The sequence below is a fragment of the Paracoccidioides brasiliensis genome (genome assembly GCF_000150735.1).
Source record: "Paracoccidioides brasiliensis Pb18 unplaced genomic scaffold supercont2.2, whole genome shotgun sequence".
Taxonomy (NCBI): Eukaryota; Fungi; Ascomycota; class Eurotiomycetes; order Onygenales; family Ajellomycetaceae; genus Paracoccidioides; species Paracoccidioides brasiliensis.
The window spans coordinates 1,582,683-1,606,884 of record NW_011371359.1 but is presented as its reverse complement, the minus strand read 5'-3'; the positions used below and the strand labels follow the sequence as shown (position 1 = coordinate 1,606,884).

General features: G+C 45.7%; 9 protein-coding genes and 1 non-coding gene across 10 annotated transcripts; 4 read left to right on the top strand and 6 right to left on the bottom strand.

Annotated features, from left to right (window-relative positions):
• Window positions 1–107: 107 nt before the first annotated feature.
• Window positions 108–635, top strand: PADG_01692 (uncharacterized protein; the record flags this gene model as incomplete). The annotated part of the gene is made up of 2 exons (XM_010758727.1): window positions 108–406; window positions 497–635. 2 exons carry the CDS (start codon window positions 108–110, stop codon window positions 633–635), a joined length of 438 nt encoding a protein of 145 aa, XP_010757029.1.
• A 2,196-nt stretch (window positions 636–2,831) lies between these two features.
• On the bottom strand, window positions 2,832–2,947 carry PADG_11301. Its single transcript has one exon. It is a non-coding gene; the product is annotated as a tRNA-Val (tRNA).
• A 1,363-nt stretch (window positions 2,948–4,310) lies between these two features.
• Window positions 4,311–7,897, bottom strand: PADG_01691 (uncharacterized protein; the record flags this gene model as incomplete). Its single annotated transcript, XM_010758726.1, has 4 exons — window positions 4,311–6,979; window positions 7,061–7,108; window positions 7,204–7,283; window positions 7,338–7,897. The coding sequence occupies 4 exons, from the start codon at window positions 7,895–7,897 to the stop codon at window positions 4,311–4,313; spliced, it is 3,357 nt and encodes a 1,118-aa protein (XP_010757028.1).
• Window positions 7,898–8,610: 713 nt separating this feature from the next.
• Window positions 8,611–8,979, top strand: PADG_01690 (uncharacterized protein; the record flags this gene model as incomplete). The annotated part of the gene is made up of 4 exons (XM_010758725.1): window positions 8,611–8,658; window positions 8,717–8,809; window positions 8,865–8,872; window positions 8,922–8,979. 4 exons carry the CDS (start codon window positions 8,611–8,613, stop codon window positions 8,977–8,979), a joined length of 207 nt encoding a protein of 68 aa, XP_010757027.1.
• Window positions 8,980–9,242: 263 nt separating this feature from the next.
• Window positions 9,243–10,384, bottom strand: PADG_01689 (uncharacterized protein; the record flags this gene model as incomplete). The annotated part of the gene is made up of 3 exons (XM_010758724.1): window positions 9,243–9,746; window positions 9,814–9,859; window positions 9,984–10,384. 3 exons carry the CDS (start codon window positions 10,382–10,384, stop codon window positions 9,243–9,245), a joined length of 951 nt encoding a protein of 316 aa, XP_010757026.1.
• A 399-nt stretch (window positions 10,385–10,783) lies between these two features.
• Window positions 10,784–10,969, bottom strand: PADG_11300 (uncharacterized protein; the record flags this gene model as incomplete). The annotated part of the gene is made up of 1 exon (XM_010759557.1): window positions 10,784–10,969. The coding sequence occupies one exon, from the start codon at window positions 10,967–10,969 to the stop codon at window positions 10,784–10,786; it is 186 nt and encodes a 61-aa protein (XP_010757859.1).
• Window positions 10,970–11,125: 156 nt separating this feature from the next.
• On the top strand, window positions 11,126–12,342 carry PADG_01688 (bifunctional 4-hydroxy-4-methyl-2-oxoglutarate aldolase/oxaloacetate decarboxylase; the record flags this gene model as incomplete). Its single annotated transcript, XM_010759244.1, has 5 exons — window positions 11,126–11,185; window positions 11,262–11,337; window positions 11,562–11,881; window positions 11,963–12,061; window positions 12,169–12,342. The coding sequence occupies 5 exons, from the start codon at window positions 11,126–11,128 to the stop codon at window positions 12,340–12,342; spliced, it is 729 nt and encodes a 242-aa protein (XP_010757546.1).
• A 744-nt stretch (window positions 12,343–13,086) lies between these two features.
• PADG_01687 (uncharacterized protein) lies at window positions 13,087–14,501 on the bottom strand (the record flags this gene model as incomplete). The annotated part of the gene is made up of 3 exons (XM_010759243.1): window positions 13,087–13,885; window positions 13,959–14,403; window positions 14,492–14,501. The coding sequence occupies 3 exons, from the start codon at window positions 14,499–14,501 to the stop codon at window positions 13,087–13,089; spliced, it is 1,254 nt and encodes a 417-aa protein (XP_010757545.1).
• A 1,871-nt stretch (window positions 14,502–16,372) lies between these two features.
• PADG_01685 (uncharacterized protein) lies at window positions 16,373–17,346 on the top strand (the record flags this gene model as incomplete). Its single annotated transcript, XM_010758723.1, has 4 exons — window positions 16,373–16,492; window positions 16,565–16,973; window positions 17,063–17,124; window positions 17,233–17,346. The coding sequence occupies 4 exons, from the start codon at window positions 16,373–16,375 to the stop codon at window positions 17,344–17,346; spliced, it is 705 nt and encodes a 234-aa protein (XP_010757025.1).
• A 3,173-nt stretch (window positions 17,347–20,519) lies between these two features.
• Window positions 20,520–22,827, bottom strand: PADG_01684 (uncharacterized protein; the record flags this gene model as incomplete). Its single annotated transcript, XM_010758722.1, has 11 exons — window positions 20,520–21,053; window positions 21,116–21,152; window positions 21,211–21,243; window positions 21,299–21,513; window positions 21,581–21,695; window positions 21,785–21,848; window positions 21,909–21,972; window positions 22,029–22,118; window positions 22,227–22,334; window positions 22,391–22,591; window positions 22,654–22,827. 11 exons carry the CDS (start codon window positions 22,825–22,827, stop codon window positions 20,520–20,522), a joined length of 1,635 nt encoding a protein of 544 aa, XP_010757024.1.
• Window positions 22,828–24,202: the final 1,375 nt, after the last annotated feature.

Sequence of the window (24,202 nt, the reverse complement as noted above, 5' to 3'; positions counted from 1 at the left end):
CATCTCAAATCTGAGAGATTACGGGGCCAAGGAGTACACATGGATAATCTTCCATTCAGGAAATTGGAAAAGAATTCGAGTTAGTTTTTGGATGAGAATTGCTTCTCATGTCTCGTCTATGTTTTCTCCCCTCAAGATCTCCTCTCGCCCAGAAGCCCCTGATTACAAGGATGGAAAAGAAATTCTACACCCTCTACGCCGTATTCCATAAATATATGTGCGACTTGAGAGATGCGGGTATACAAAATTATGATGAGAATGGCGAACAAGAGATACTTTTCATAACTGAGGCTGAATCGTTAAATGACGCGGGAATGATAGACGTGGAAACTACTGACGGAAGGGGATGCAGCAACCCATTTTTCTATTACTACACCCGTTTTATTCAACCTTCGACATGTGGCAGGTGTTAGATTCTTCCATGAATCCTGATTATCTTCTCGAAGAAAGAGGCTGAGAGAAGAGGAAAGTACAATACTGGTTAATATCTGACCAGAAGGTCCAAGTATTTATTCGACTATCTTGCACGAATATCCAAATCGTTGAATGACCCCCCAGCTGAAATCGACATCCATAAGTTCACAGAGGAGCGAAACCTGGGTCCGGATTGGGAAGATTACTTGGATCCAAGCTAAACATCCGCTGCAGCCCATATATGGAGCTCCGGTTCCAGTTCCCATCCGGGACAGCAGACGAGGAACAGCTGTGCTAGATCCAACATGAATAAATACATAATCCGCATCAAGGCCTCTCCGCATTATGGCGATTAATTGATTAATTGTCGTGTGGCTGAAACTCTCCAATTAAATGACTAATCCTGTCTTGATAACTACACACTTAGTGACGGAAGTGAAAGATAGCAAGCAAAGAAAGTCTCAAGGCTGTGTTGTTTGCTGACTTGGAAGGGCACATGAATACCTCGGGAAGGATCAAGGTGGCCTCGTGACAGACCATGACGCAGCATACCTGCTCAAGGTCATTCTTCGCCTCGGATTTTCGTGGATATGTCTCAGCTTCCGATCAAGGAATTTCCTTATCTCGTGCAGTTGTACTTAGGTCTGTATATATTTGGAATGTGAATCAGGCCATCACTCTACCAGGGGGCGCACGCCCTTGACCGTAAAGTTTACGAAGCATGGTGGACGATATATGCCACTAACTCCCTGGCATCGAAATATGCCGTGGATAACAAGCCCGCCAATATCCAGACGGGAGGTTAAGGTTTATCTGAAACATTATTTCATTGGTGCGGAGGAATGATTGATTTGATGTGGGGAGATCCCAGCAAATGATCAACCATTAGTTCGTTGTTCAACCGATCAGATGTCCAGGAAAGTAAGCCGAGATGTTTGGACCTTTCAACTCCAAATATCATGTGGAGTGTAAGAGCTGACTATGCTCTCTAACAACATGGAGTCTTATTTTTCAATAAAAAAAAACGACCAGGTTTATGTGCCATACTGAGCAAGAGGAAAATGATCCAGCACATTTCAACAGGCTATTCTTTCTCCATAAATTTTACGAGCGTGGTGATGGTGGGTCATACTTCGTATATCTAACCTGGAACGGACAGCGAACAATTGTTAAATTCAGAGAGAGAATGCAGAAAATAGATAGGACGCTATTACGAGTCGCATTTTTATCAGGTCCCTGAGGAATAGATAAATTGTCTAATAGAGTAATTGTAAGATCTGTTAGCATAGAAAACCATTTCGCCATATACTTTTCCGTTTCAAAGGTGAAAGGTAGATTTTCTCATACTCTATTGCTTCTTCAAAGGAAAAAGGTATGCTACCCAGGATTAGCGAAGATCGCCAACCACTCTTTATTTTAAGCAGGACAGATAGAAAGCTAATGTTCCTAGTTACGGGAGAATACCATGGGTAATAAGTGCAGCCCCAAGGAGCGGAACCACAAATCCGATTCAAGCTTCTTCGGAAAATTCGATCAAACTGTGGTTTGCGGGTAACACACATTCATGTATAGATGGGGTTACTTTTTATGTTTGTAAATAAAGTCGTCCCAGCATTATTATTATTATTATTATTATTATTATTATTATTATTAAAGCATAGAGAACAAATATCATGTTTTACTAAAACTTCAGGAGAGAGAAAAAAAGATTGATCATTTTCTCAATAGACTAACCAAAAAAGAAACCCGTATTTCTCTAGCAAGAGATTAAGCCATGACTACGTTTATGACCGACTCCGTGTCAACTAGGCAGCAAGTGGACCTCAGCCAACAGCGGTGGTCGGTATCAACTAATTGATGTACATACTACTGTAGCCTTGCAGGAAATCTGCACATATACTGCGCAAGCACAGAGGAAGAGATAGGCTCCGTGCTATATTGTTTTCTTTGTCTCATTGAATGTCCATTTTCTGAGCTTAGAGAGGAGGGAGGGTATGATTCGAATATCATTTGTTGATTTTTTAAACGACGCAGTTGATTAGAAGACGCCTCGCTATTCGCCTTCAGCAGGCTAATTCCGCTGATATTTCAGTCTATCATTTCTTTGTCCGCTTTTGCTCTCCATCCCCAGTCGCGTCCAATCGGACATGAGGGTCGGCAATAGCTTTTCTGCGCGTCTTTTGCCGCCCACGCTGGCCTCCATAATATCGGTGGCTGGTGGAAATATCCAAAAAAAGAAAAGAAAAGAAAAGAAAAGAGAAGAGAAGAGAAAAAAAAAGAAAAAAAAGAAAAAAAAAAGAAGAAAAAAGAAACGAAAGTTAAAATAGTTACACATCAGACCACATACATCGTAGGAGAAAAGAAATAATAATAATAATAATAAAAGAAAATGAGTAAGGAAAAAAAATTGTTTTAGATGACTAGACTGGGGTTCGATCCCAGGACCTTATCGGCACACATTGTGGTTAACTAAACTTCCACTTGCCCAGTGGCTATGTGAGCGATACGTGATAACCAACTACACCATCCAGTCACTTGTTGAGGTTAACTTCGCCGCGTATGTAGTGAAATCAGAAGGGAAACGTGGGTCAAAACCACTTCAACATTCCAAAATGCAAAAATGTATGAGAGAAGAAGAACAGACCAACAATGGCAATAATAATATAACATGCGTGCGCAAATTTACTAGCCAGAGTCACAGCGGGTGGGGTAGCTAATTAAGCTCCCCAGAGCTAATCTCTCGATCTGGCGTCTTTTCACACAACAGAGATATATTTCTTTCTATCTAAAATTGGCCGTCTCGTCTATCATTATGGTTGCAGGGGATTTTTTCCAGAAAACTACGTCTACTGACTCTATAACAGTTGGCTCTATAACAAGGGTAAATCGTCGTCCCAGATCGGTCTCACAATCTCGCCTATCTACTCGACATAGAGCCGTTTGTTTCATATAGGATGGAGATCTAGGGAGAGGAGGGGTTAAATGAAGTCGAATACAAACTCTCCAGAACAAGACAAGTAACACCCCAAAGCATATATAATACTCCGCCGATCACACATGGGTAAGCTCCACTGTTGAACGTGGGGGCAAAAATTCAATATCCATTACCAAGTTATCCGCAGATACAACATCGCACGGACACAAGGTACCATTTAGCCAGAACCCTGGTAACTTTGGTGGCTCAAGATGCACGTAATGAGAACCAAAGCATGCTGTACTCTAGACAATCACTTCTGGTGGCTTGAAATTAATATGGGGTAGAACAATGTAGCAGCACTTGGTAGCACTCTCTTGATGAGTGGGAGAACCTTGAGGGCAAGATCATAAAAATAACATACGCCATAGCCATTCCATGAGCCAAAAGAAAATTCCCATAGTTTTAAATTTGTTCAAACCAGAAGCCATAAGAATAAAATACAGGGTTGTCGGCATATTTAGGGGGAGGGAATGCAGGAAGGTTGAGGAAAGGATATGCCATATCAGTTTCAATGTAAAGGAAACATACTGTGAAACTGCAGCCAGTGTGAATTGGAGGAGTGGGAAGGTAGGAAAGGAAAGGAGAGCACATGTGTTTACTTTAGGTTGCAGGCCCGAAAAAGGGGAAATAAAAATGTGTAAATCTGTAAATGTGATCAAGAACAAGATGATGCGGGGAACAAATGTGGAAGAAATGTAAAGCCAAACGGTTGTGGTGTAAAATAAATGGAGGCAAAAATATCGCTGACTTGTCCATGACCCCGCAGTGAATCAATCCATGTAATAAACCCTTATCACGCCTACCACAAGAAAAGAAATGGAATTCCAATAAGCTCCCATCCTATATCCCATTTCTGTCCCTCGTTGAAACATCTTGGATCGTAGATGCAGAAGTCGGCGTGCTGGGACATCTCAGGTACCTAAGGTTCTCCTCCAATACCGTCGACTGACTGGAGACAACTGTCCGCCCCGTGGTTAGACCCCTGGGAACTTTTATGGTTCACGATATCTATATCCGCGGTGCGGCTCTTGTGAACTTTGCTGACTCCGGTTGGTGAGACAGTGCATGCAACCTTGTCAATATTGGTGTTGCCATCTTCGAGTGCACCAGCAGTTTTGCCTTTGCCATTTGATTGGACATCCCTCTCAGAGGAAGCATCATCATCATCGGCTCTGTGATTGGAACGGACTTCCTCTTTCGCCTCAACATCCACACCAGCCGTATCAATTTGCGCCGGACAACATTCCGACATTCCCAATTGCTCAAGTTCGCCAATTTCCCTGCTGTCGATGCCGTCTCCCATAGTTTCGTCAGCATCATTGTTATCAAATAGCTTACTGCTTCTCCCCCTTCTGAGGCGAGACCCTCTACTTGAAGGCGTTAGAGTGCTGGTAATCTGGCTGGTGGTTCGCTTCGGAGTACTCCGACCACTTGTCCGGGCGGTTGCCGGAGCCGTAGCCGCAGCCGAAATTGCGCGTCCTTTATACTTGTTGGCACGTGTTGAGCCAAAAGGTCGACCAGGTCGTCGTTTCGTGACAGTTCCTTGAATGGGAGGGAATATTTCGAATCGTGTGGGAGGGATCCCAGCTGCTGGATTGAGCATAGAGGACGATGTTGACGGAGTGCTGGCACCATTAGTTTGCCTCGACGAAGAGCCACGAAGAGGCATTACATTCATGGACGGTGGGCCAGGGGGATCAAATGGAGGAGAGGCAGATGTAGCTCGGTTGCGTCCGTTGAACATGCCGTCTTGCGAGCTAGATGTATCGCCATTCATGTTCTCCAACTTGCTGGCACCATAAACATTGTTATCGCCGCTGCCTTTAATGTCTAGTTCACCGTCGCCGTCATTCTCGTCTCGCGGAGCGACCGTATGTAGAGGTGCCCGGTCGTAATGTGACTGATTGCTGCGACCCATAACGTAGGGAGTCCAAACAAGAGCGTTTGGATTCAGCCGTATATAATTTTTTTTCTCCCAGTTTTGAATATATTCCTCAAAATATGCGTAATTTAGCCGTAGGGCATAAGTTTTTGTCTGGGGATCCCTAACTAAGGCCCGCAGTCCTTCTAAACCTGATACGATATCATCCGCTGTCATACCGGTACGTTCTGAAAGTTCCGCAATGCTAACAGGAGATTTTTGATGCCGCAACTGGTATGACAAAACAAGTCGCCAGTAATTGCGATAGGAAACAAGTCCCATATCTGAGAGGGGTTTTTCCGGAGACCCTGTTTTGCGTTCCACCCTTGTCAAGAGATAGGAAAAGTCAATCAGAAGATTGCCATAGCCTTTCCGTTGGTGAATGGGGAGAGTTAGTATGCAAGATACATTATTTGACGAGCTAGGTCTCTTCTCTTTGCTAAAGTAGCCGACGAAGTGACATCCCAACTCATCATATTCGGTCATGACATAAAATAGAAATGGTTCGACGTCGTAATAGAGAGTTTTAGACCCGAGGAAGAGCTTCGCAAGCAAGCAAAGGTTTTGGCAATATACCGGGTTCTTGCGGCCGTCAACCTCGAAAACAGAGACAGATCCATCACGGTAGATCTCGTCTCCAGGCGGATGTTTCGCCGGACATTTGAGTTTGTGGCGCCAAGCGACGAAATCCGAATTCATATATTTGAGGCAGAATTCGCAAATGTAGAGAACTCGATTTCTACTATACTCTTCTGGATAGGGCGCAGCATACCATGTTTCAATCTCATAACCACCAAAGCTTATGTATTTAATTTTACTTGGTGGGCCGGAGACCTTTTGTGAAGCACGAGGTGCGGACTCCCCGTCTTGCTCAGCAGCGTTCATTTTTTGCCTCCATTCTTCTTCGGCTTTTTTACGAGCAGCCTCGAACTTCTCACGATCTGGGGCAAGAGGAAGTGTTTTTGATGTGTCAGCATCAGCTTCTGATAATATTCCTCCGTACGGTTTTGATTTCAATTCATCGTTCTCCCGGTCGTGAAAGGAGTAGAAGGGAGCACTGTATGGCAAAGGTGTAACAGGGTGAAAGTGCGATTGGTGTGGCTCAGCTGCTGGAGGTGGTTTTGGAGGTCTCCGTCTTGAATTTTTGGGTTTTGGTTGGGAACTAAAGATTTTATTTAATTTCGTGCTGTTTAGGCGAAATGAAAGAACGATCTTTCCATGCTGCCGCTGAACAATCCTACAGAGGGGCATTTCGGTTTTCCGTGCTCTGCGTGATCTTGACTGGCGGGTTGAAAAATTGTTCTCTGCAGAAATTTCGATTAATGCCTGGACTGCTTTCATGTTCCTGGGCAGAGGAGTCGGGATCATCCCCTCGAATCTGGTGGGCGTTTTCTTTTGTCGCTTTTGAGGGGCCGTGTTGGAACTTTCGGGAACATCATCCGAAGCCCTGCGTTTCCGGAGTGATCTCGAACCATCCAACGGATCATCGTCGACAATTAATGAGCTGAAAATGGAATGAGATTCTGGTCCCAGCTCTTTGTTATGTGCAGGTAGTAGATCTCTTGCGAAGTTAGATGTGCCAGATTTTCGTCGGGATGCGGTTTCCACAGGCTTGTCAGGTTCCAGATTGTTTTTAACACAGCCGGGGCACCTCCAATTTTCAGCATCTAACACAATTTCACAAGTTAGATAGCTCCAGAGGTCGACCCCATTGCAAAAATGGGTAAGAAAAGCGCAATCAAATTTACCTTCTTCGTTATTTAAAGCTCCTCGTTCTCGCGCGCATTGACGATGACCTATTAATCAATCAATTAGGTTCAACTCCACAATGCGGTCAGGGGAGGATGGGCCAAGCTTTTTAAACCCCATCAAAAAACCCATCAAAACTTACAATGATCACCACAAACAGCACAGGATAAATAGTCCTCGAATTCTTCACCCGGATCATGTTCCTCATCTTGGCCACAGACTCTGCATATAATCAGTGAGTGTTGGCTTCCTTCATGAATACATTTTTGAACTTACATGCAATTGTTTGGATTTAATGCATCTGCATCCACATCATCTTTGTCATTGCTTTCGGCCTCCCATTCCTCATCTACTTCTGATTCTTCAGAAGAGTCGATATTGGAGTTCACCTTCGACTCGCTGGATTCGTTTTCAAACGCAGCATCTGGGTCACCAGGATCGTCGTCTGCGTCATCGATGTCGGAGTTGGGTTCACCGTCTGGGAACTTTACAGCCCCGACAGTCTCAGTCTCCTCATCATCATCAACATCAACATCAGCAACAAAATTCTTATCGTTGGCGTCTGGTATATCATCCTCCCCAGCAGAGCCATCCTGAATTGGCTGCCTTATATCAACCTCATTAGATTCTTGATCATTGGTTACGATTGCCTCAACATCCTTCCGGTCATTTGGCGTCCTATCGTCAATTCCCTGAGATACGGTAGTTGCAGATGGTGGGAGGGCAGGATATAACTCATCGTCCTCGTCACCCTCTGCATCCCGGTCACTGTCAACCAGTTCTGGCTGATGATCGATCGTGGTGTTTCCGTATGAGGCCGGCACTGTCGCCGCCATGGTATAAGCTACTACAGTCGCCAGATTGAAAATGCACCTAGACCATTGGGTCAGAGTGCACGGGTTGGCAGAAGACCGCACAGAGTGTCTTTTCCCCTTTTCCGTCAAACGGAAGGGGAGAAGGTTGAGGAGTACGCTTGCGCTCCGAGTTGTGGATATATGAGTGTCAAAATCAACACCTGCCACCACAATCAATAGAACCTGTAGCCCGCCCACACAAGGAAACCAGTTATGCGATCAAGGCCCAAAGTCGTATAATAGCGTATCTGAAAGAAGTGTAAATCTATTAGCTGAAGTTCAATGGCTTGAGGATGGGGATTGCTGGCAAAACGCGCTGGGAGCGAAGACGAGATGGCAAAAAAACAAAAGCACAAAGATAGTACCCACGGAATCAGTAAGTAGACGCGTAAATTCCAACCAGCTCAACCCTCAGTCTGCTTGTCGCCAGCAAGATGCTCCTCTCCTTGAGAACCCCTTGGCTGAGCGAGGTCAGGTTTGATGAATTTTGCTTACTCACCAACGCCAAGCCATCTCCACACTAAACCCCATTCGGTTCTCTCGTAACCATCGTCATTTAGCTGTTGCTCTGTGAGATACCAATTTCCTCCCAATTTCAACGTTTTCTTGCTCGGCATCTCTGTGCAATTGCGGCATCTCTTTTCGAAACTTGCTGAGATTTTTTTGGGTCATCTCCTTACAGCATATATTACGCTATGGGTGTTCCCTTCGAAGCCCTTCTCCCGTATGGGATCATCATTGCAGTAGGTTTCCCTGCACACCTTCTATCCGAAAAGAAGGGCTCACCTCTCCACGCATTAGATGTTCGGCGTCACTGGGTTCGGATTGTCGACGGTGAAGTACTACTCAAACGGAAGAAAAAACCCAAGACGGGGCATCGATATGTGGGATAAGGTATGTTTTCTTGCGCTGAGCCAATTGAATGGATGTCTCGCTGACACTTGAACAGCAAAGTATGTACACGGAAAAGCCACGCGGCCAGGCAGCGAAAACTGACTTTTATTAGTGATGGAACGGGATCAGAGGATCACGGGGATATTCAGAGGCCAAGACAGCAGCCATGAGGCGCCAGTGGGATTCGAGGTGAATCATCCATGGAAGGTCAGTATCAATTAGACTCGCGGTTCCTTTCCTAGAGCCGGTACCGACGCTGACCATATATAACTAGACGGAGAGACGATTTTTCTAATAAAAGACTCCTTTTATTTCTCTACACTTTACCAACAATACATATATGTTATCTCACTCCCTGATCAATCCAGAAAACCATTCGTACTATGGATATGGGAGGGAGAATTGGCTCCGTGGCCTCGCCTCTACCCTATGTCTAAATTTCCACGACCGAGTCCCTCATTCCTCGAACTTCCAAAGGTTCGAGATGTACATTAAACCACCTTCCTAATGCAGAAATTCTTTCATCTTCAGAGTTAAAGCTGGCGAGCTCCTCTACATTCCCATTGATATTCCGTTTCAAATAAATCCCCATCAACACTAAGGTACCGATGATATCGTCTTCCGCCTCATTCAGAAGGAATTTGGTGCAAAAAAATTTCTTTGTGAAGAAGCTCTTAGGGTGCTTGCTTGTCCAGAAGTTCATAATCTCATAGTCTTGGGGCAGGAACTCGATTTCGTAAAAGCAGAAGGCATCTCTCCATTCACTTTCAGGATTAGGTTGGGTTTGGAATATCCAGAGCCGTTGGCTTTGATCAACATTGGGCTTGATGTTGTCTTTGATCAATCTCATGTGTGCGGGAATGAAGGACGTAAGGGGTTTATTCTCCTCAAGCGGGACTGGGCGGGTTGGGCCATTCGGTCCAAAGCCAACATCGACCTATGTTAGATGTCTTAAGCAATGAGCACTGATAAAATGTCTCCAGTGGAGAGGATGGGGAGCATACCATGTATTTTTTCCCTTTAATGGTCACTATCAGTATCATGTGGCCCCTACACAAACGGATCAGCTCATGCATATTTCATTACGCAGTAGCCCTAAACCCTTCTACTGTGCTCTCCACTTTCTCTTTTATTGTTTTGCTCTCCCAAGATTATTTCTGATCAAGGTTCTCACCATCCGGTAAACTCGCCAGTAGCATTAGGCCCATCATAAGTCTTGCTCACTCTTCCTCCTGTTGTGTAAAGCTGGTATCCCAACGAGCGCATCACGATGGCCAGGATGTTTGTGTTTTCCATGCAGTAGCCACCCAGGCCCCTCTCAATGAGTTTGTGGAATAGGTGGTCATGGTCCAGGGAGATGGTACGGTGCTGCGAGTAGTGTAGCACCACATTTGAAAACGGTATGGCTGCGAGCTGCCGTTGCTGAAGCGTAGTTAATGCCTTGAGAGGGTCACTCCGGACGAGATCCTCAATTTCAGACAGTTTGGTCAATCCTTGGTCTAACGGGAGGTTATAAATATAGCTGACATATTTGACGAGCTGTTCGCGACTGTATATGGGCCACTGAGATGCCATATTGGACTAGTGAATGGGCATTCAAGGTCCTTGTCCGTGATTCATTGAGAGAAGATACTTTAAGATAGCTGCTACATATCCAGAAGGTTCAAAAACAGTGACTCTCCGGGTCTTTATAACTATTAGTTCACAGTCCAATCTTCCTGGAGGCTTGAGAGAGCGGGGCTGTTTCTTCTTGGCAGACCCATGGACGCTGGCGGGCAATACAATCTAATACATGGCGCTGGCGCTCTGGATGGCTGCTGAGATATTGGATTCAGTATATTTATAATTACTTGGGCGAGATCGCAGAGGCAAGGCTGGAGGAATTGTGGTTACTAATCCGTAATTAATTAATAACCTTGGAATATTTCCCTTCAAGACTTCCAGCCTTGCTGTCAAGCATAGACCCCAGAGTTCTTATGCCGAAATCCAAGGCGCGATATCTGCATGCCCAAGGTCTAACCGGGTCTTCCCGTCGTGAGCGGATCGAATCTTCATGTGAAGGTTTGGTGAGTCGGGAGTGGGGACGTAAATATTTGTAACATCATAATCTGTAAGATGCGCTGTTTGGTCCTTGAGGCTGTGGACACTTGTCGTCAACATATTGAAGCTGGGAAGAATCTCAACCGCCCTTATATTTATCAGTTCAAGGCTTTTTGCTGTCGCTCTCAAGTCTGAGCTTGCCAAACTATTTAGTTTGGTTCCTGGCCGAAATATTTGCTCCGCTGCCGGCCTATCGATTCTCTCAAGCTGCTCAGGATGACATCAGGATCGCTGGAGGCAAAGCTGTCTGCTCTACAGAAGTATTCGGTTTGCGATGTAAGAATTTATAAACTATTTTGTATTGAGTATACGTACTGTAGAGTAGCTAACTGGGGCTGACGCCGATTTGCAGGTTTCAGATGCTCTTCTCGCTCTCCAGAAAGTCCCCAAAGGCGAAACTGCTCGAGCTGGTTTCCTTGCTGATCTCGGTGAGCACCAACATTTCCAGATCTCATGCACGTTCCCGGTGATGCTACAAGCCCAGTTATATTCTGGGGATATTATTATAAGACCCCTTTTTAGCCTGTACACCAATTTATACCGTACTGGCATAGAAAGAAAAAGCTGGGGAAAGAAAGGAAAAGCAAAAGTCGAGTTCTTTTTGGTCTGACATGAGAGGGTGACAAATTAATTCTATTTTATGACAAAAAAGTCCCCTTTTCTCCGTCCCGCATCAACGTTGAAAACCAACCAAAAGTTGTCGCTCCTGTATCGACATTCAAATTCATACCAAAACATGACCTTGTCTCGGAAGACACGTCCCCATCAAAGGACCATGGCATCCCAGCTGGTAGCCATTGGGTTGACTGGGCACAACCAGGGACCGTCGTCGTCATTGAGCAGCCTGCCGGTCAATATTGTGCCGCCGTGGGTGGTATAATGGCCTTGCGAATGAAGGTCCTAGGTGTAAAAGGAGTAGTCGTGAATGGCCGAATAAGGGATATGGCTGAATTGCGGAGTACAAAGTTACAGGTACGTATGAAATTTATATCTAATCAATCTAAGCATGCGTTAAATATGATTCTCCAACTAACAGCAGAACATATTTATTAGATCTGGGCCCAAGCTACATCGACTGTAGGCTCTGGTGCGGAGTCCAGACCTGGAGCACGAAATGTCCCTGTCAATATAGGTGGAGTTACAGTTTCTCCGGTATGGCAATAGGACGATTTAATATTTATTCCTTCAGAAGCCATTTTCCGGAAAGAAAATACAAAGCCCATGTCCTATATTGCATTTTCTGACTTCTGAAAATCCAGGGTGACATTGCGTTCTGTGACCCGCTCGACGGGGTTGCGGTTATCCCTGCCGAGCTTCTCGACGATGTTCTCGCCTTAATGGCGAAGCTTGTGGCGGCTGATGAGAAGGTCAAGGAAGATGTCCTGAACGGATCCAGTGTTTTTGATGCGTTTAAAAAGCATCGTGGAACTTAAGTTCGGGTTCCATATTGCATCACCCATGGTATCTTTTGTATTTTCCGGTTGATTTGAACAGATGCTTCATCTCGGAGAACATTTTCAACGCCTGAACATGGACTATATATGTTATCATGATCTCTTCCGTGTCACCATATAGCTTCTGTAGTTATGCACATAAAGATTGACCATATGTTGGGATTTCTCTTTTTTAGATGCATCCGTGTTCTTGACATTAAGGGGGCAGCAATACTAATCAATGCTTTCCACTAACCTTGGTATTTTAGGTTTCGTTCGTCCTGAGAACGAAACTGGCTTCACTAACTCAGTATGCTAATATGGAATAATTTTCCATCCCTTTCTTGTTGTCTTCAATGAACCGGGGAGAGAGGACTGGAGGTGGGAGGGTTGGGCTAAGTTGCTTGGTCGGGATAAATGACCCCTTTTACTCCCAGACTTAACTAAGAAGTTTATACCAGTATGAAAGGATAGATATATGAGTATTTGTTTCAATTTCATAAACTTCATTGAACCATATGGATATATATACTGTCATGTTCATAGCGCAAGTACAAACACAACTGGAAAAAAGAAAATAAACAGTATATACTGATACACAGATCTTTTAAGATCAACTACATAACAAGGGGGGGGGGGATGGAGGGGGAAGAAACACGATGAGCACCTTCGCTCTAATCGTCTCTTGAAAAAGGAAAAAGACCGTAACCACTGCAACCTCTGCTACCTCGGCGCATCAGTGACTCACTCCGCCACCCAGACAGCAGCCATACCCATCCCGGTACCAACACACATACTAGTAACACCAGTCTTTTTCCCGGTCCTCTTCAACTCGGTCAGGAGAGTGCAAACCTGTCTAGCACCCGTGCAGCCAAGCGGGTGTCCAAAGGCAATAGCACCACCCTTGGGGTTAACTTTCTCCAACGGAAGTCCTAGCTCCTTAACACACCACACACACTGTGACGCAAACGCCTCGTTAATCTCATAAATATCCACATCACTCCTAGACAAGCCGGCCTTCTCAAGAGCGACGGGGATAGCCTTCCATGGCCCTATACCCATGAGAAGTGGCTCGACACCAACCACGCTGGCAGTGACGTATTTGCCAATGATCTTCTGGCCCAGGCGCTCAGCAGTGGAACGCTTCATGAGCAGCACGGCGGCAGCGCCATCTGAAATCTGCGACGAATTGCCTGCATGAATGCTGCCGTCCTTGGCAAAGGCGGGGCGGATCTTGGAGAGCGATTCGGCTGTGATACCCGGACGAACGCCGTCATCGCGGGAGACGGTGATGGTGGATTCTTTGTCGGTTTTGGGATCGACGACTTTGACGGTCAATGGGACAATCTCTTCATTGAAGAGACCGGCCTCTTGCGCCTTGATGGCTTTTTGGTAGGAGGATGCGGCAAAGGCGTCCTGCTCAGCACGAGTGATTTTGCGGTCCTTGGCCATTTTCTCAGAGAGGACACCCATGGGCACCTTGCAGTTGGCGGCTTCTTGGTTGTTTTCCAGCAGTTCGGAGAAATCAGACACGGCGGCAGGGCTGGGGGCGGGTTAGTGGGATCTTACTTTTGTATTTCAAATGGTAGGACAAAATATTTAACTGGAGGAGTTACCTATATTGTTGCGACATGCTCTCAACGCCAGCACCGATGCCAACCTCAATCATTCCGGCCTTGATGGCGTTGGCAATATCAACAATTGCCTGGAGACTGCTGGAGCACTGTCTGTTGAGAGCCTTGACAGAGGTAGTCACGGGGAACCCAGCGACCAGAGCGGCGGCACGGAACTCAGTAGCACCTCCTCCGGGAGGCAAGACTGATCCAACAGCAATATCCTCGACCAGCGCGGGGTCGATCTTGGATTTTTTGATCAGAGACTTGAATACGCCAGCCAGCAGATCAGATGCGGCGGTGTCCTTGAAGCCGCCCTTGCCACCTTTGGTGAGGGCAGATCGCAGGGCACAGGTCACTACAATATCATCGGGGTTTTTGGTGGTGATGGCAGCGACTCCACCCTTGCTAGAAAGGTGCGAAGTGACCTGGGAGAGACGTTGCGATGCTATGAGGGATTATCACATGTCAGCATTGAAAACGTGGTAATAGTGACGAAGGGAGCCTTTGGACGGAGAAGCAGATGGAGGGGGTACCTTGAGACATGGTGGGTGTGGATGTAGCGGGATGAGAGAGGTATTGCACAGAGAAAATCCAAGGAGCAAAAGGGTATAATGGGGTTGAAGAAGAAGAAGACAGGGCAAACAACCTTTGAGCGGATTCGTTAATTCTATATATTAGATATCGAATCGACGCTGGAACCATTCGACGAAAATTTATTCCGTAGCATCTCACAGCCTTCAAAAAATGCCGAGGCTTCTGGGATAATTATTATTCCATCAAGCCATGGCTCACGTGACTAAGATTTAGTTTTCCCACGTGAACATCCAGCGAAACAAACATTGTGCAGCATTTCAACTAAACCCCTGGTTACGGAGTAGTTGGTTAGGAGGAGGAGGACTGGCCAGGACATTTTTTGTTGCTGCCCTTGATGTTTTCCCCTGCCGCTAACTCCCTTCGACATGAACATCCTTGAAGTTCTGGCTTGCACACTGGATTCCCGATCCCATTGCCTGTCTTCACCTAGGTACCGAATATATAAAATCTGATAACGAATATCGCGTATGTATCTTCGTTCGGAATTCCTCTCATCCGAGAGGGGAGGCTAGCTACGCTATATACAGGCTATCTAGATCACGTGTTAGGGCTAGTGCAGCAGGCGGAGCGTAACAACAGGGCAAAAGGCTGGCGGCGAACAAAATCAACAAGCAATTAATTCATGGTGCTCGGTGTGATGGTTGATGCTTCTGCTTCACCCCCATATATCATCCTAAACAAATAGACAAAAAAGTTGCCACTGGTTTCTTCATATGACATACCTTAGATATTTCGAACTTCCCACACAAGCATTTTCAAGACTTGCATAGAGAGCTGTTGAGTCTCAATGCTGCTTCTTCAAAGACATATTATATATGCACTTTAATTTTCTAGTTTTTGATTAACCTGAGATGGTGCTTGTCGACCACTTTTAAGGCCATATTTAAGTCGCAATTGAATTGGCGGGTCTTCTGCTAGTCAACCATGTATTGTGGATTGTTTTGACATAGATTGCTCTTGTTTAGCTCGAATAATGCCACCTTATATTACTTTGGCCTCTTTTATCTGACCGTTGATTTTTTACGCTTGACACGCCCTCGAAGCGCAAGAATGGAGATTGGAAAAGTGTCAGATACGGTGGCTATGCTGCCTTACACACATACCCTCTCTGCTGGATCATAACTATATGTGAACCAGTCATGTTTCTTAGATACTCCTCGGATCTCGTCGAGACCTCGTTGAGCTTGCATCGTGTGTGATTCCAGTCTACTATGCCATACAGTGACATACTGCGTATTTCGGTATACCCAGAGGCCGACTGGAAGGGGAGTAGGTGACAATTGGGTATGGACAACAAGACGGGGCAATGCTGTTCGACTATTGAGATTTAGGGACCGACTTACGCCGCATTTCCCGTGCCTGTGGTAGGTCCGTATGGTAGGATCGGTTGGATGCGTTTCTGCTCCCATATAGGCAATATTTGAGAGAGTAAATACGAATGTATCTTGTAGGCAGAAGGAAAAGATGGTGATGATGATGATGATGATGATGCCGACTCCTTCCCTGATATGCGCTCATGGCGCAAGGATTAGGAGTAATGCAGGGTATTCGCTAATAATATATACATATTTGGAATTTAACTTAATTGAGAGTACCATTTTCTTGAGAAGAATTCATTGCGTTTCTGTATGTTAGATACATGTGGATATTTCATGTTTAGGGCTTGAAAGGGGTTGTTGCCAAGACAGTCAGCATCTTCGAATTCAACGTCAGATGTTCAAACCTTGCCCGTACTTCGTGAACCGATAAAAACCTTCGCTCCCTACACTCGGCCTACAAGATATATTTAAGCCCGGTGGCATTACTCGTGTAGTTTTGCCATGTCAATGACAGGGACTTCGAGACTGGCTGTCCGAGCAGCGTCAAGCTTTGAGATAGCAATAGCCGCATGTCAGCGAAGTCTCAATACCAGAAGACCGATTGCCTTCAATAGCTCTATAGTATGTTTCTATTCTTTTTCCTGCTGGCCATATTGCTATGTAAGGGCTTGAATTAACTCGTTTACCCCTCAGAGATGTCCCCCCTCAGCTTCATACCTATGCTGTTCACTTTCCACCCGAATACCGACCTCCGCTCAATCATCCCTCGTCCCATTATCCACTGCCTCCCCCTCGCCCTTCCAGTCCATACAGAAATGTGCATTTAACACCTCAATTTCAAATTTCTCCTCATCCTTATCCTCATCCTCCGTCGAGTCTTCACCCTCCGCAGCAGGAGCCTCTACCCCAAGCAGTCAAAAGCCGGAAACCCTGTCCATAAACCCATTTCGCGCAAAGAGGATATGGCCACCAGATATGTCTAAGTTGTCACCAAAGCAGCAGTTTAGATTAGAGCGGAAGTATCGACGGCGGGCCAAGCTAAAGTGGGCACGGCCAACATGGTCTAAATGGACGAAGATTGTACAATGGACGCTTATTGGTTGTATGTATATCTCCTACGCCTTTCTATTATCCAAAATGATACATTTAAGGTATATGCTGAGTTGTCCTTTTCTTTCCCCCGGGAACTAGACGTTTTGATATATTGCGTAATGTATCTGGATTTGGAAGAGAAGGAAAATCCGTTTCTTCCTGTAAGTAGGGCGTCTATCTGTTGTCATGTTTTATCTTTAGCAAATATTATTCTCTCACAAATAGTGTTCATCGAAAGCTGATAAAGCTCTCTTGCAATCTCGCTACAGATACGAGATTACGTCCATCAGTCATTAAATGGTTTGTTATCAACTTCGTCCTCACCTTCATCTCAGAAGGAGCCAACCACGCCAACTTCATCCTCCGCCAAAAGCAATTCTTAGGGGTGCTTGCTGGGTGTTTTGGGAGTTAAAGTTGGAAAGGTACATTTATGTATGTATTTATAAATACTGGAAGAATGATATATTTTCTGCAATACGGATGCTATCGTCCATTATATATGGATAAGCTTGGCTCACATCGGGCACCATCATTTCCCCAAACCTTGGATTTTACCAGTTAAGCGCCAGATCAACAATGTCATAGTTCCTCCACTTTCTCATTGACGCAGCTCGGGAGTCTTCACGCCAACTGACATCAAAAGGGGTACGCCTGCTCACTACGCCCCCCCTGAGACAGCAAACGATTATCTCCCAAATTTGATAGGTCATGTTTATTCCTCCGCTCCCAAATCACCGCATTCCTCGTTTAAATAACCACAGTATGCCCCTCTCGATCCAGGGGAAGATCGAACATTTTCGCCGCCGCCTCCCCGCTCACTGCAAGCTCACCCTGGCTCGAACTGGAACGACAAAACTCCAGCATGGCTGGTAATTGCTTCTCTGCAGAGCTTTCTACGTAAACGCGAACAAAAGAACCCAATACATCTTGATGCCGAACAAAGGGGTCAGTGATAGGATATATAACTCTTGCACACCCCAGTCCAAACCTGGCCTCTAACTCGTTCTCCAGGAACAAAACATTAGTTCTCCGTCTCCTTCAGTGTTGCTCTTGCTTTGTGACTCAACCCATGGTCACCGGTTACAGCAACCAGAGCGCCTAGCTCAACCAACCTGCCCAGTCGCTCTCCTAGCTGCCTCTTTTGTGCCCGGTGCGCGCTTGTCTTGGATATATTCTGATAGAGTCAAAAAAGAGACCCGCACGATCCTCCTGCAATAGCTTGATGCCCACGTCGAACACAATTAGGGAAAGTTCGACACAATACTGAGGCGGTGCGGAGCGCCCTATCCGCGCCTCTACATCTGATATGCCGTTCTCATCCATACTACAATGGCTCGCATCTTGCGCAGAAAAGCGAATTGCTTGATTCTTTACACCTTTGCTTTAGCTTTGACTTTGGTTACCAACAGGATCATGCACGAGGATCATTCTCTCAGTTTATGCATCGCAGTTACCGCTGTAACCCGCACGCCCCGTTTAGCAATCTGCACTAGAATCGGTGAGCCCCTGAGCAGGTTGCTGTCTTCGATCATATTTCCTCATCCGTCTCGCGGTCGAGGAAGAGATTTCCTGCGACTCGGTGCACAGAGGGCGGGGCGCCGGTGATGATGGAGACGTTGTTTGGGTTTGTGAAGAAAGGCATGGCGAATTTTGCGGGGGCGTGGAAGTCGCTTTCAATCAATGATTTTACTGTTGGGAGTTGGGTTGGAATTCACTCCGGGAGGTAGGATGGGTCCAAACCATCGACGCATACAATGACAGTGGGGCGCTGGGGAAGAACGTATTGTCTTGAGTGGAGAGTGAAGGGTGATCGCGAACTTTGGATGAAGAGAGAGTGAGTGAATTCCACTGTTCAATGAATTATATCTCGCTGCAGATAAACAGGGGAAGCTGAATTCATTTTCAACCTCCCGATAAGGTATTTGGTGGCTATGTCTTCATAATCCTGCAACGATATTTTGTGTGCAGCTGCCAGGTTTTTTTCCATTTCAACCCAGGTACGGATAGATAATTTTTGCTTCATTTCTCTGAACCCCAACTGATGCAGATACTCTCTCTACCTAGTGCCGTATATCTTTCGTACTACTGTCCTGAGAGAGTGACACAAGGTTCGTGGACTACCCGATATCTTGTAATAAGATAGCTACGATGATTTCGTCACTGGCCCCTGACTTGCGGGCCAGGTTGGCTGTGCGCAGTCTAACCTCAAGCTGGGAAAGCTCTTTGGTCGCACCGATGAGGTTAAATGTTGCAGCACCGTTTCGCCGGTATGCTGAACTACTGGTGGTAATAGTGCCATGCCCCCCCTTTTTTTTTTCCTTTTCTTTTTGGCCTGTTCTGTCCCTATCTCTTTTTCTCTGGAGATTAGGTGTTTTGCTTGTTCAAGGGCAAAATGATCTCTTATATAAAATTATTAAAATTAATAAATATTCCACGTTAGTGGTTGGTTGTTTGAATGATGACCATCAGCGTTTCTCCCTCCATCATGAGGTTCCAGTACTGGAAGCACGGAGGGAAGTATCTCACCTCGATCTTCTCAAGATTTCCCAGCTGTCTCCTCCAGCGATCTTCCAGCGATCGATATATGTTCAGATTAATCACTCTCGAGTTCCGAGGGTAAACGTACCACCACTCTCAATGCTCATCACCACTGATCCTTTATCCACGCTATACTGGGGGAAATATGCAAGAGCGATTTATTCCAAAGCCGTTGGTGTAATAGATGCTCGTTTCCTTGTATGGCCCTGCCTTGGCTGTATCTATAGGAATCCATAGATGGTTTCGAAACGACTTCACCGATGTGAGGTAGAAATCCATCGTAAGATCGATATCTAGCCTTACTCCAATATTTCCGGCACCATGACACGGCGCGAATGAGGACCCTTGTTCTGAGTGGATAGGCCACATCACATCAAGTGCTCATGTCCCAGTGCAAAAAGAAAGGGTGGAAATTCTGCTGTGAGGTATACCCTGTGAAAAAGCATTCTTATTATTGGCGGATATGATGGCACATCAATGTCTTTGATATAAATTACAAGAAAGAACCAGGTTAAGAGCCCTAAGAATAGGTTCATCCAGGAAGTGTGGAACTTTTGGGTGGACCCTTAGGGCCCACTGCCAGCTAAGCTGGCCTTGACAACAAACGGGAGTTTTCATGCGGGGTTAAGGTTATTTGCCATGGGCTCCTGAGTTAGCGCTGTGGGAATTTGCGAGAAAGTTTGACCACACTACTGATTATTCTTAGTTTCACAGTTGCAGGAACTAATCACAAATGAGTAGTGGCTTTGGTCGCCGAAGGAATGCGCGTAGTAAACTAATATTGCGGGGCGAGGCATTGATAGGGAGGTGAGGTTGCAACTGATTATCACTGGAAACAGTTACTCGATAAAGGGGTCCGTGTGATATTGAGTGAAGAGCAAGAAACTCCAGCGAGCTGAAGAAACTGTAGTGTTTCTTATTAAATTTAACTAGCTACACTAAATGGTAATGCTGGATTATGTTGACTTGCATTAAGAAAATAATAGTCATTAGACATACCACATCATCCATCCTTTCCTTATAGCGTATATTTAAACCCTGCAAGACCTTCGATCAGCTTCGTCGCCGTCCCTTCATCGACCTGCTTGTTTCTCCGCCAGAAGTGAATTGTTGTGCAAGTCACTAACCCCAGGATGAGGAACTGCAACCCAGTCGTAATCCACAAGCCAGGGACATACTTAGGGGCATCTACTTCGCGGAAAGTGGTCGACGCAAGAATGCCCCCGATGGCACCAAATCCAATCTGCATTGCACTCCCTACGGATCTCTTAGATTGCATGCGGATGTTATTGGATTGGTAGGCTAGGATGGCTGGAATGTTCCCCTGGCACCCAGCAGTGCCGAGGAAGATGCCGACGTAGCGAGGACCGGGTTTTGGGTGGTATGCGGTGATCACAAGACCGACGATGGCGATGACACATTGTGCGACGATGACGGTAACGCGGATGTGGTATTTGTCGCCTATTAAAGCGAAGCTGTAAGCGGTAATCACCGCAAAGACGACTGGTGGTGCGGAGAGGAGGTTTGCAATGCCGCCACTGTATCCCATACCCTGCAATATTTTAAAGTTAGTTTGACCTGTGATGAAGAGCTCGCTTTCACAATATGCCTTACCTGGATGATGGTCGGTGAGAAATAGGCAAAGGCGTACCTGGAATAATGGTGTTAGTATACCGGTCTGGCGTCCTCTTAAAAAGTGGTAAACTTACGCAGGCATTGTACTTGACATGAACATAAGAGCGCTGAATGCTGGTTAGAACATATGAAACACACATAAAGCTCCGTTTGAACACCTACAAAGCCCACAGCTTCAGGTCCGCCAAATGCTTCCCAAGCTTTGCCCAAGTTAGAGGGTCAGGAACAGCATCAGCCCGATCATTTTCAATGCGTTGTTTGATAAACTCAGCCTCTTGTGAGGTCAGGAGATTTTTCTTATGAGCTTTGTCTGGGAAATCGACGATTAGGAACCACGAGGCGATCCCTACTAATTGGGTGATAAGGCCCTCGATAATCTTGGATATTGTATATCAAGTTAGTCAATATCACTCTAGACTGGATTTCTTGATTTCTGAAACTTACAAAAATCCACCGCCAGCCTAGATATCCCCGCAATCCTTGCATCTGCATCAGGCCGAATGCGAGAATACTCGAGAAGCCTCCAATGAGAACAGAAAATAGGTAGAATTGAGCGAGTCTGGTGTAGTATAGAGTAAGAATTCACTTTTTTTTTCTTTTTTTTTTTTTTTGGATTTCCTTCCTTTGAGATAGATATTGTATACGCACCGTGTCTGCACCTCATACCTCACATACCAACAAGAAATTAAATACACACAACCCGGAAAGAACCCTATAGCATTCGTTATTAGCCGATCACTGTTCAAATCGTGGTTGAGATCATTAGGCGCACCAGATTCGAAGAACCCCAAGATGAAACGCAGTGCTGTAAGAGCTTGCCAGCTGTGCACGAATCCCTGCAAGAGAGGTTTAACAAAAGTTACGAAAGAAACATCAAAAAGTATCCACATACCTGTCCCAGCATAACTGTTCCCCACGCAAAGGCAATAAAGGCAAGCCAATTGGCACTTCCAACCTTTCGAAGGACGATATTTGAAGGAAGCTAGTGATTAAAAACAAAAATGTATTAGCACAAGCAGTGTATTAAGGGTTTGCATTTGCGTGACAAGATCCATATTTGAGAGCATTAGCTGCGTTTGGCATGGCCTACCTCGAAAATAAAGTAAGGGATGAAAAAAACAAGTAGAGCAATGTTATAACGTGAGCCTACATGGAGTTTCAGCTCCGCATTCATCCCTGCCACGCGGGCATTGGATATCTGTCATATACGTTAACATGAACTTAAAAAGGCAACACGGTAATATGATTGCTTACATTGACACGATCAATCAGTGCAATCGCATACAAAGCCCCTAGAATTGGGAGTAGACGCCAGTCGATTTTGCGAATCAATGCCCTCTCATTCACGCCGAGGCCCCCGCCATCATCCAGACCGCCATGTTCGATATGGGCCTCTTGTGAGGTATTATCTTTACCACCCTTCTCGAAGTCAGGATCCGAAGATGGATTCATTTCCTATTAACAATTGGCCTGTTGTTTTTTGTCAAAATAGGAGATAAGTCTTCAAGAAATAGTACAGGGGGAGGAGGGAGCCTAAGGAAACTGGGATCAAGTTTGGAATGCGATTCTGTTGAAGTTCTGTTACTTCCTGGTGTCCATTTCTTGTCAACAACATCGACATTTTCCTGAACGTGCAATAGTGGTCCTTTTAAAGTATTGCCGAGCTGGGCTTCCCCAAACTTCAGCTCCATCATCCGGCCATGCGAAAAGTAGAAGGAATTGAAGCAGGCAATTCTCTCGGTTAGCCAAACCAAGGATGGATGATGATCCCCGCTTTTGCAGACGCACATTCATTCACTGCTCAACCAACATACAGAGTCAGTGGCGATGTAGGGACTCCGAGGGACAAGTTAAGATAGTGGACTCAAAATCTTCTTATTCAGGAAGAATCCAATGGCAAAGCTGTAGAATCGCAATGGCGTTCTCCTCCTGACTTGATAGGATAGAATCCAAAATGATATATAGAGCAAGGAGTGCTCATACACCAATGGGAAGATAAGTTTGGCAGGGCGCGGCAGACGTCCCAAGGTGAAATCCACAAAGTTCGAGAGCGAATTCGAATTCGAGTGAAATGCGGGGGGGGGATATGTTTGAAAGGAGCTCCCATCTCCAAATAACTAGTCTTAGCCTGAAATATGGGTCGGAGCTATGGCTGATTTAATCCTATTAACTTAGCCACAACCTCTTGTACCTTGGAGGAGCTCGAGAGCGAGGGCGGATTCAAACACCGCAGAGCCAATAAGCCTACCCTAGTATTCACCGTCAGGTGGTTTTTGCTGCCATTTGCTGTCAACGATTCCCGACAGAAAGGCGCATAGACTTTTCTCCACCAGAGTAATATGCGCGGGCTCTGATAGCAGTCCAGGGACTTGGGATGTTGCACGCTCGCTTCTGTATCAAACGACAGGACAAAGAATTTCAATAACCTTGGAAGAGCACATGAGAAGAACTAGGTCTTCTTCAAGGCAATCTGAATCCAATCCTAAGCTTGGGAGCCGATCTGGTGAGGGGGAGAATGCTGCGTCAGTACATTTTCGATTAGAATCGCCAAAGAGCATTTTTGGCATTGGAGTTCACAGAGGTTCAACCAGCAGTGGCGTCTCGTTTGAAAGATGATAAAACAAGTTTCTCCCCGCAGTCTTGGAAATGCGGATCTCCCACGTCTCAAATGCTTCAAGTTGGGCGCCCCACACACTCCATACAGCCTTTGGGATTGATTCCTCCTAATCCAATAAGTTCCAGAGAGTCGCGCTGCCAGTCTATGCCAATCCCAACGCCAAGTGGAGGTCCAAATTAGCTTGAAATCCCCAACTTACCCCGCTGTCTATCGGCAGTTCCGTAGCATCGTATCCGCTAGATACCATGCGCTAACATGTCCAGTCTTTATGTGCTGATGTTGACCATATGCGTTCATGTATGGTGTTAAGTATGCATATTTTGTAGTGTATACCCACACCCAGGGCCAAAGTCAAAGATTCCGTGGCATGATAGCTATCGGGAGTATAGCGTTTTGTCTGTATTTAATCTGAATTTCCCATGAGGTGCTGTAGGACGGCTCCATTCTGA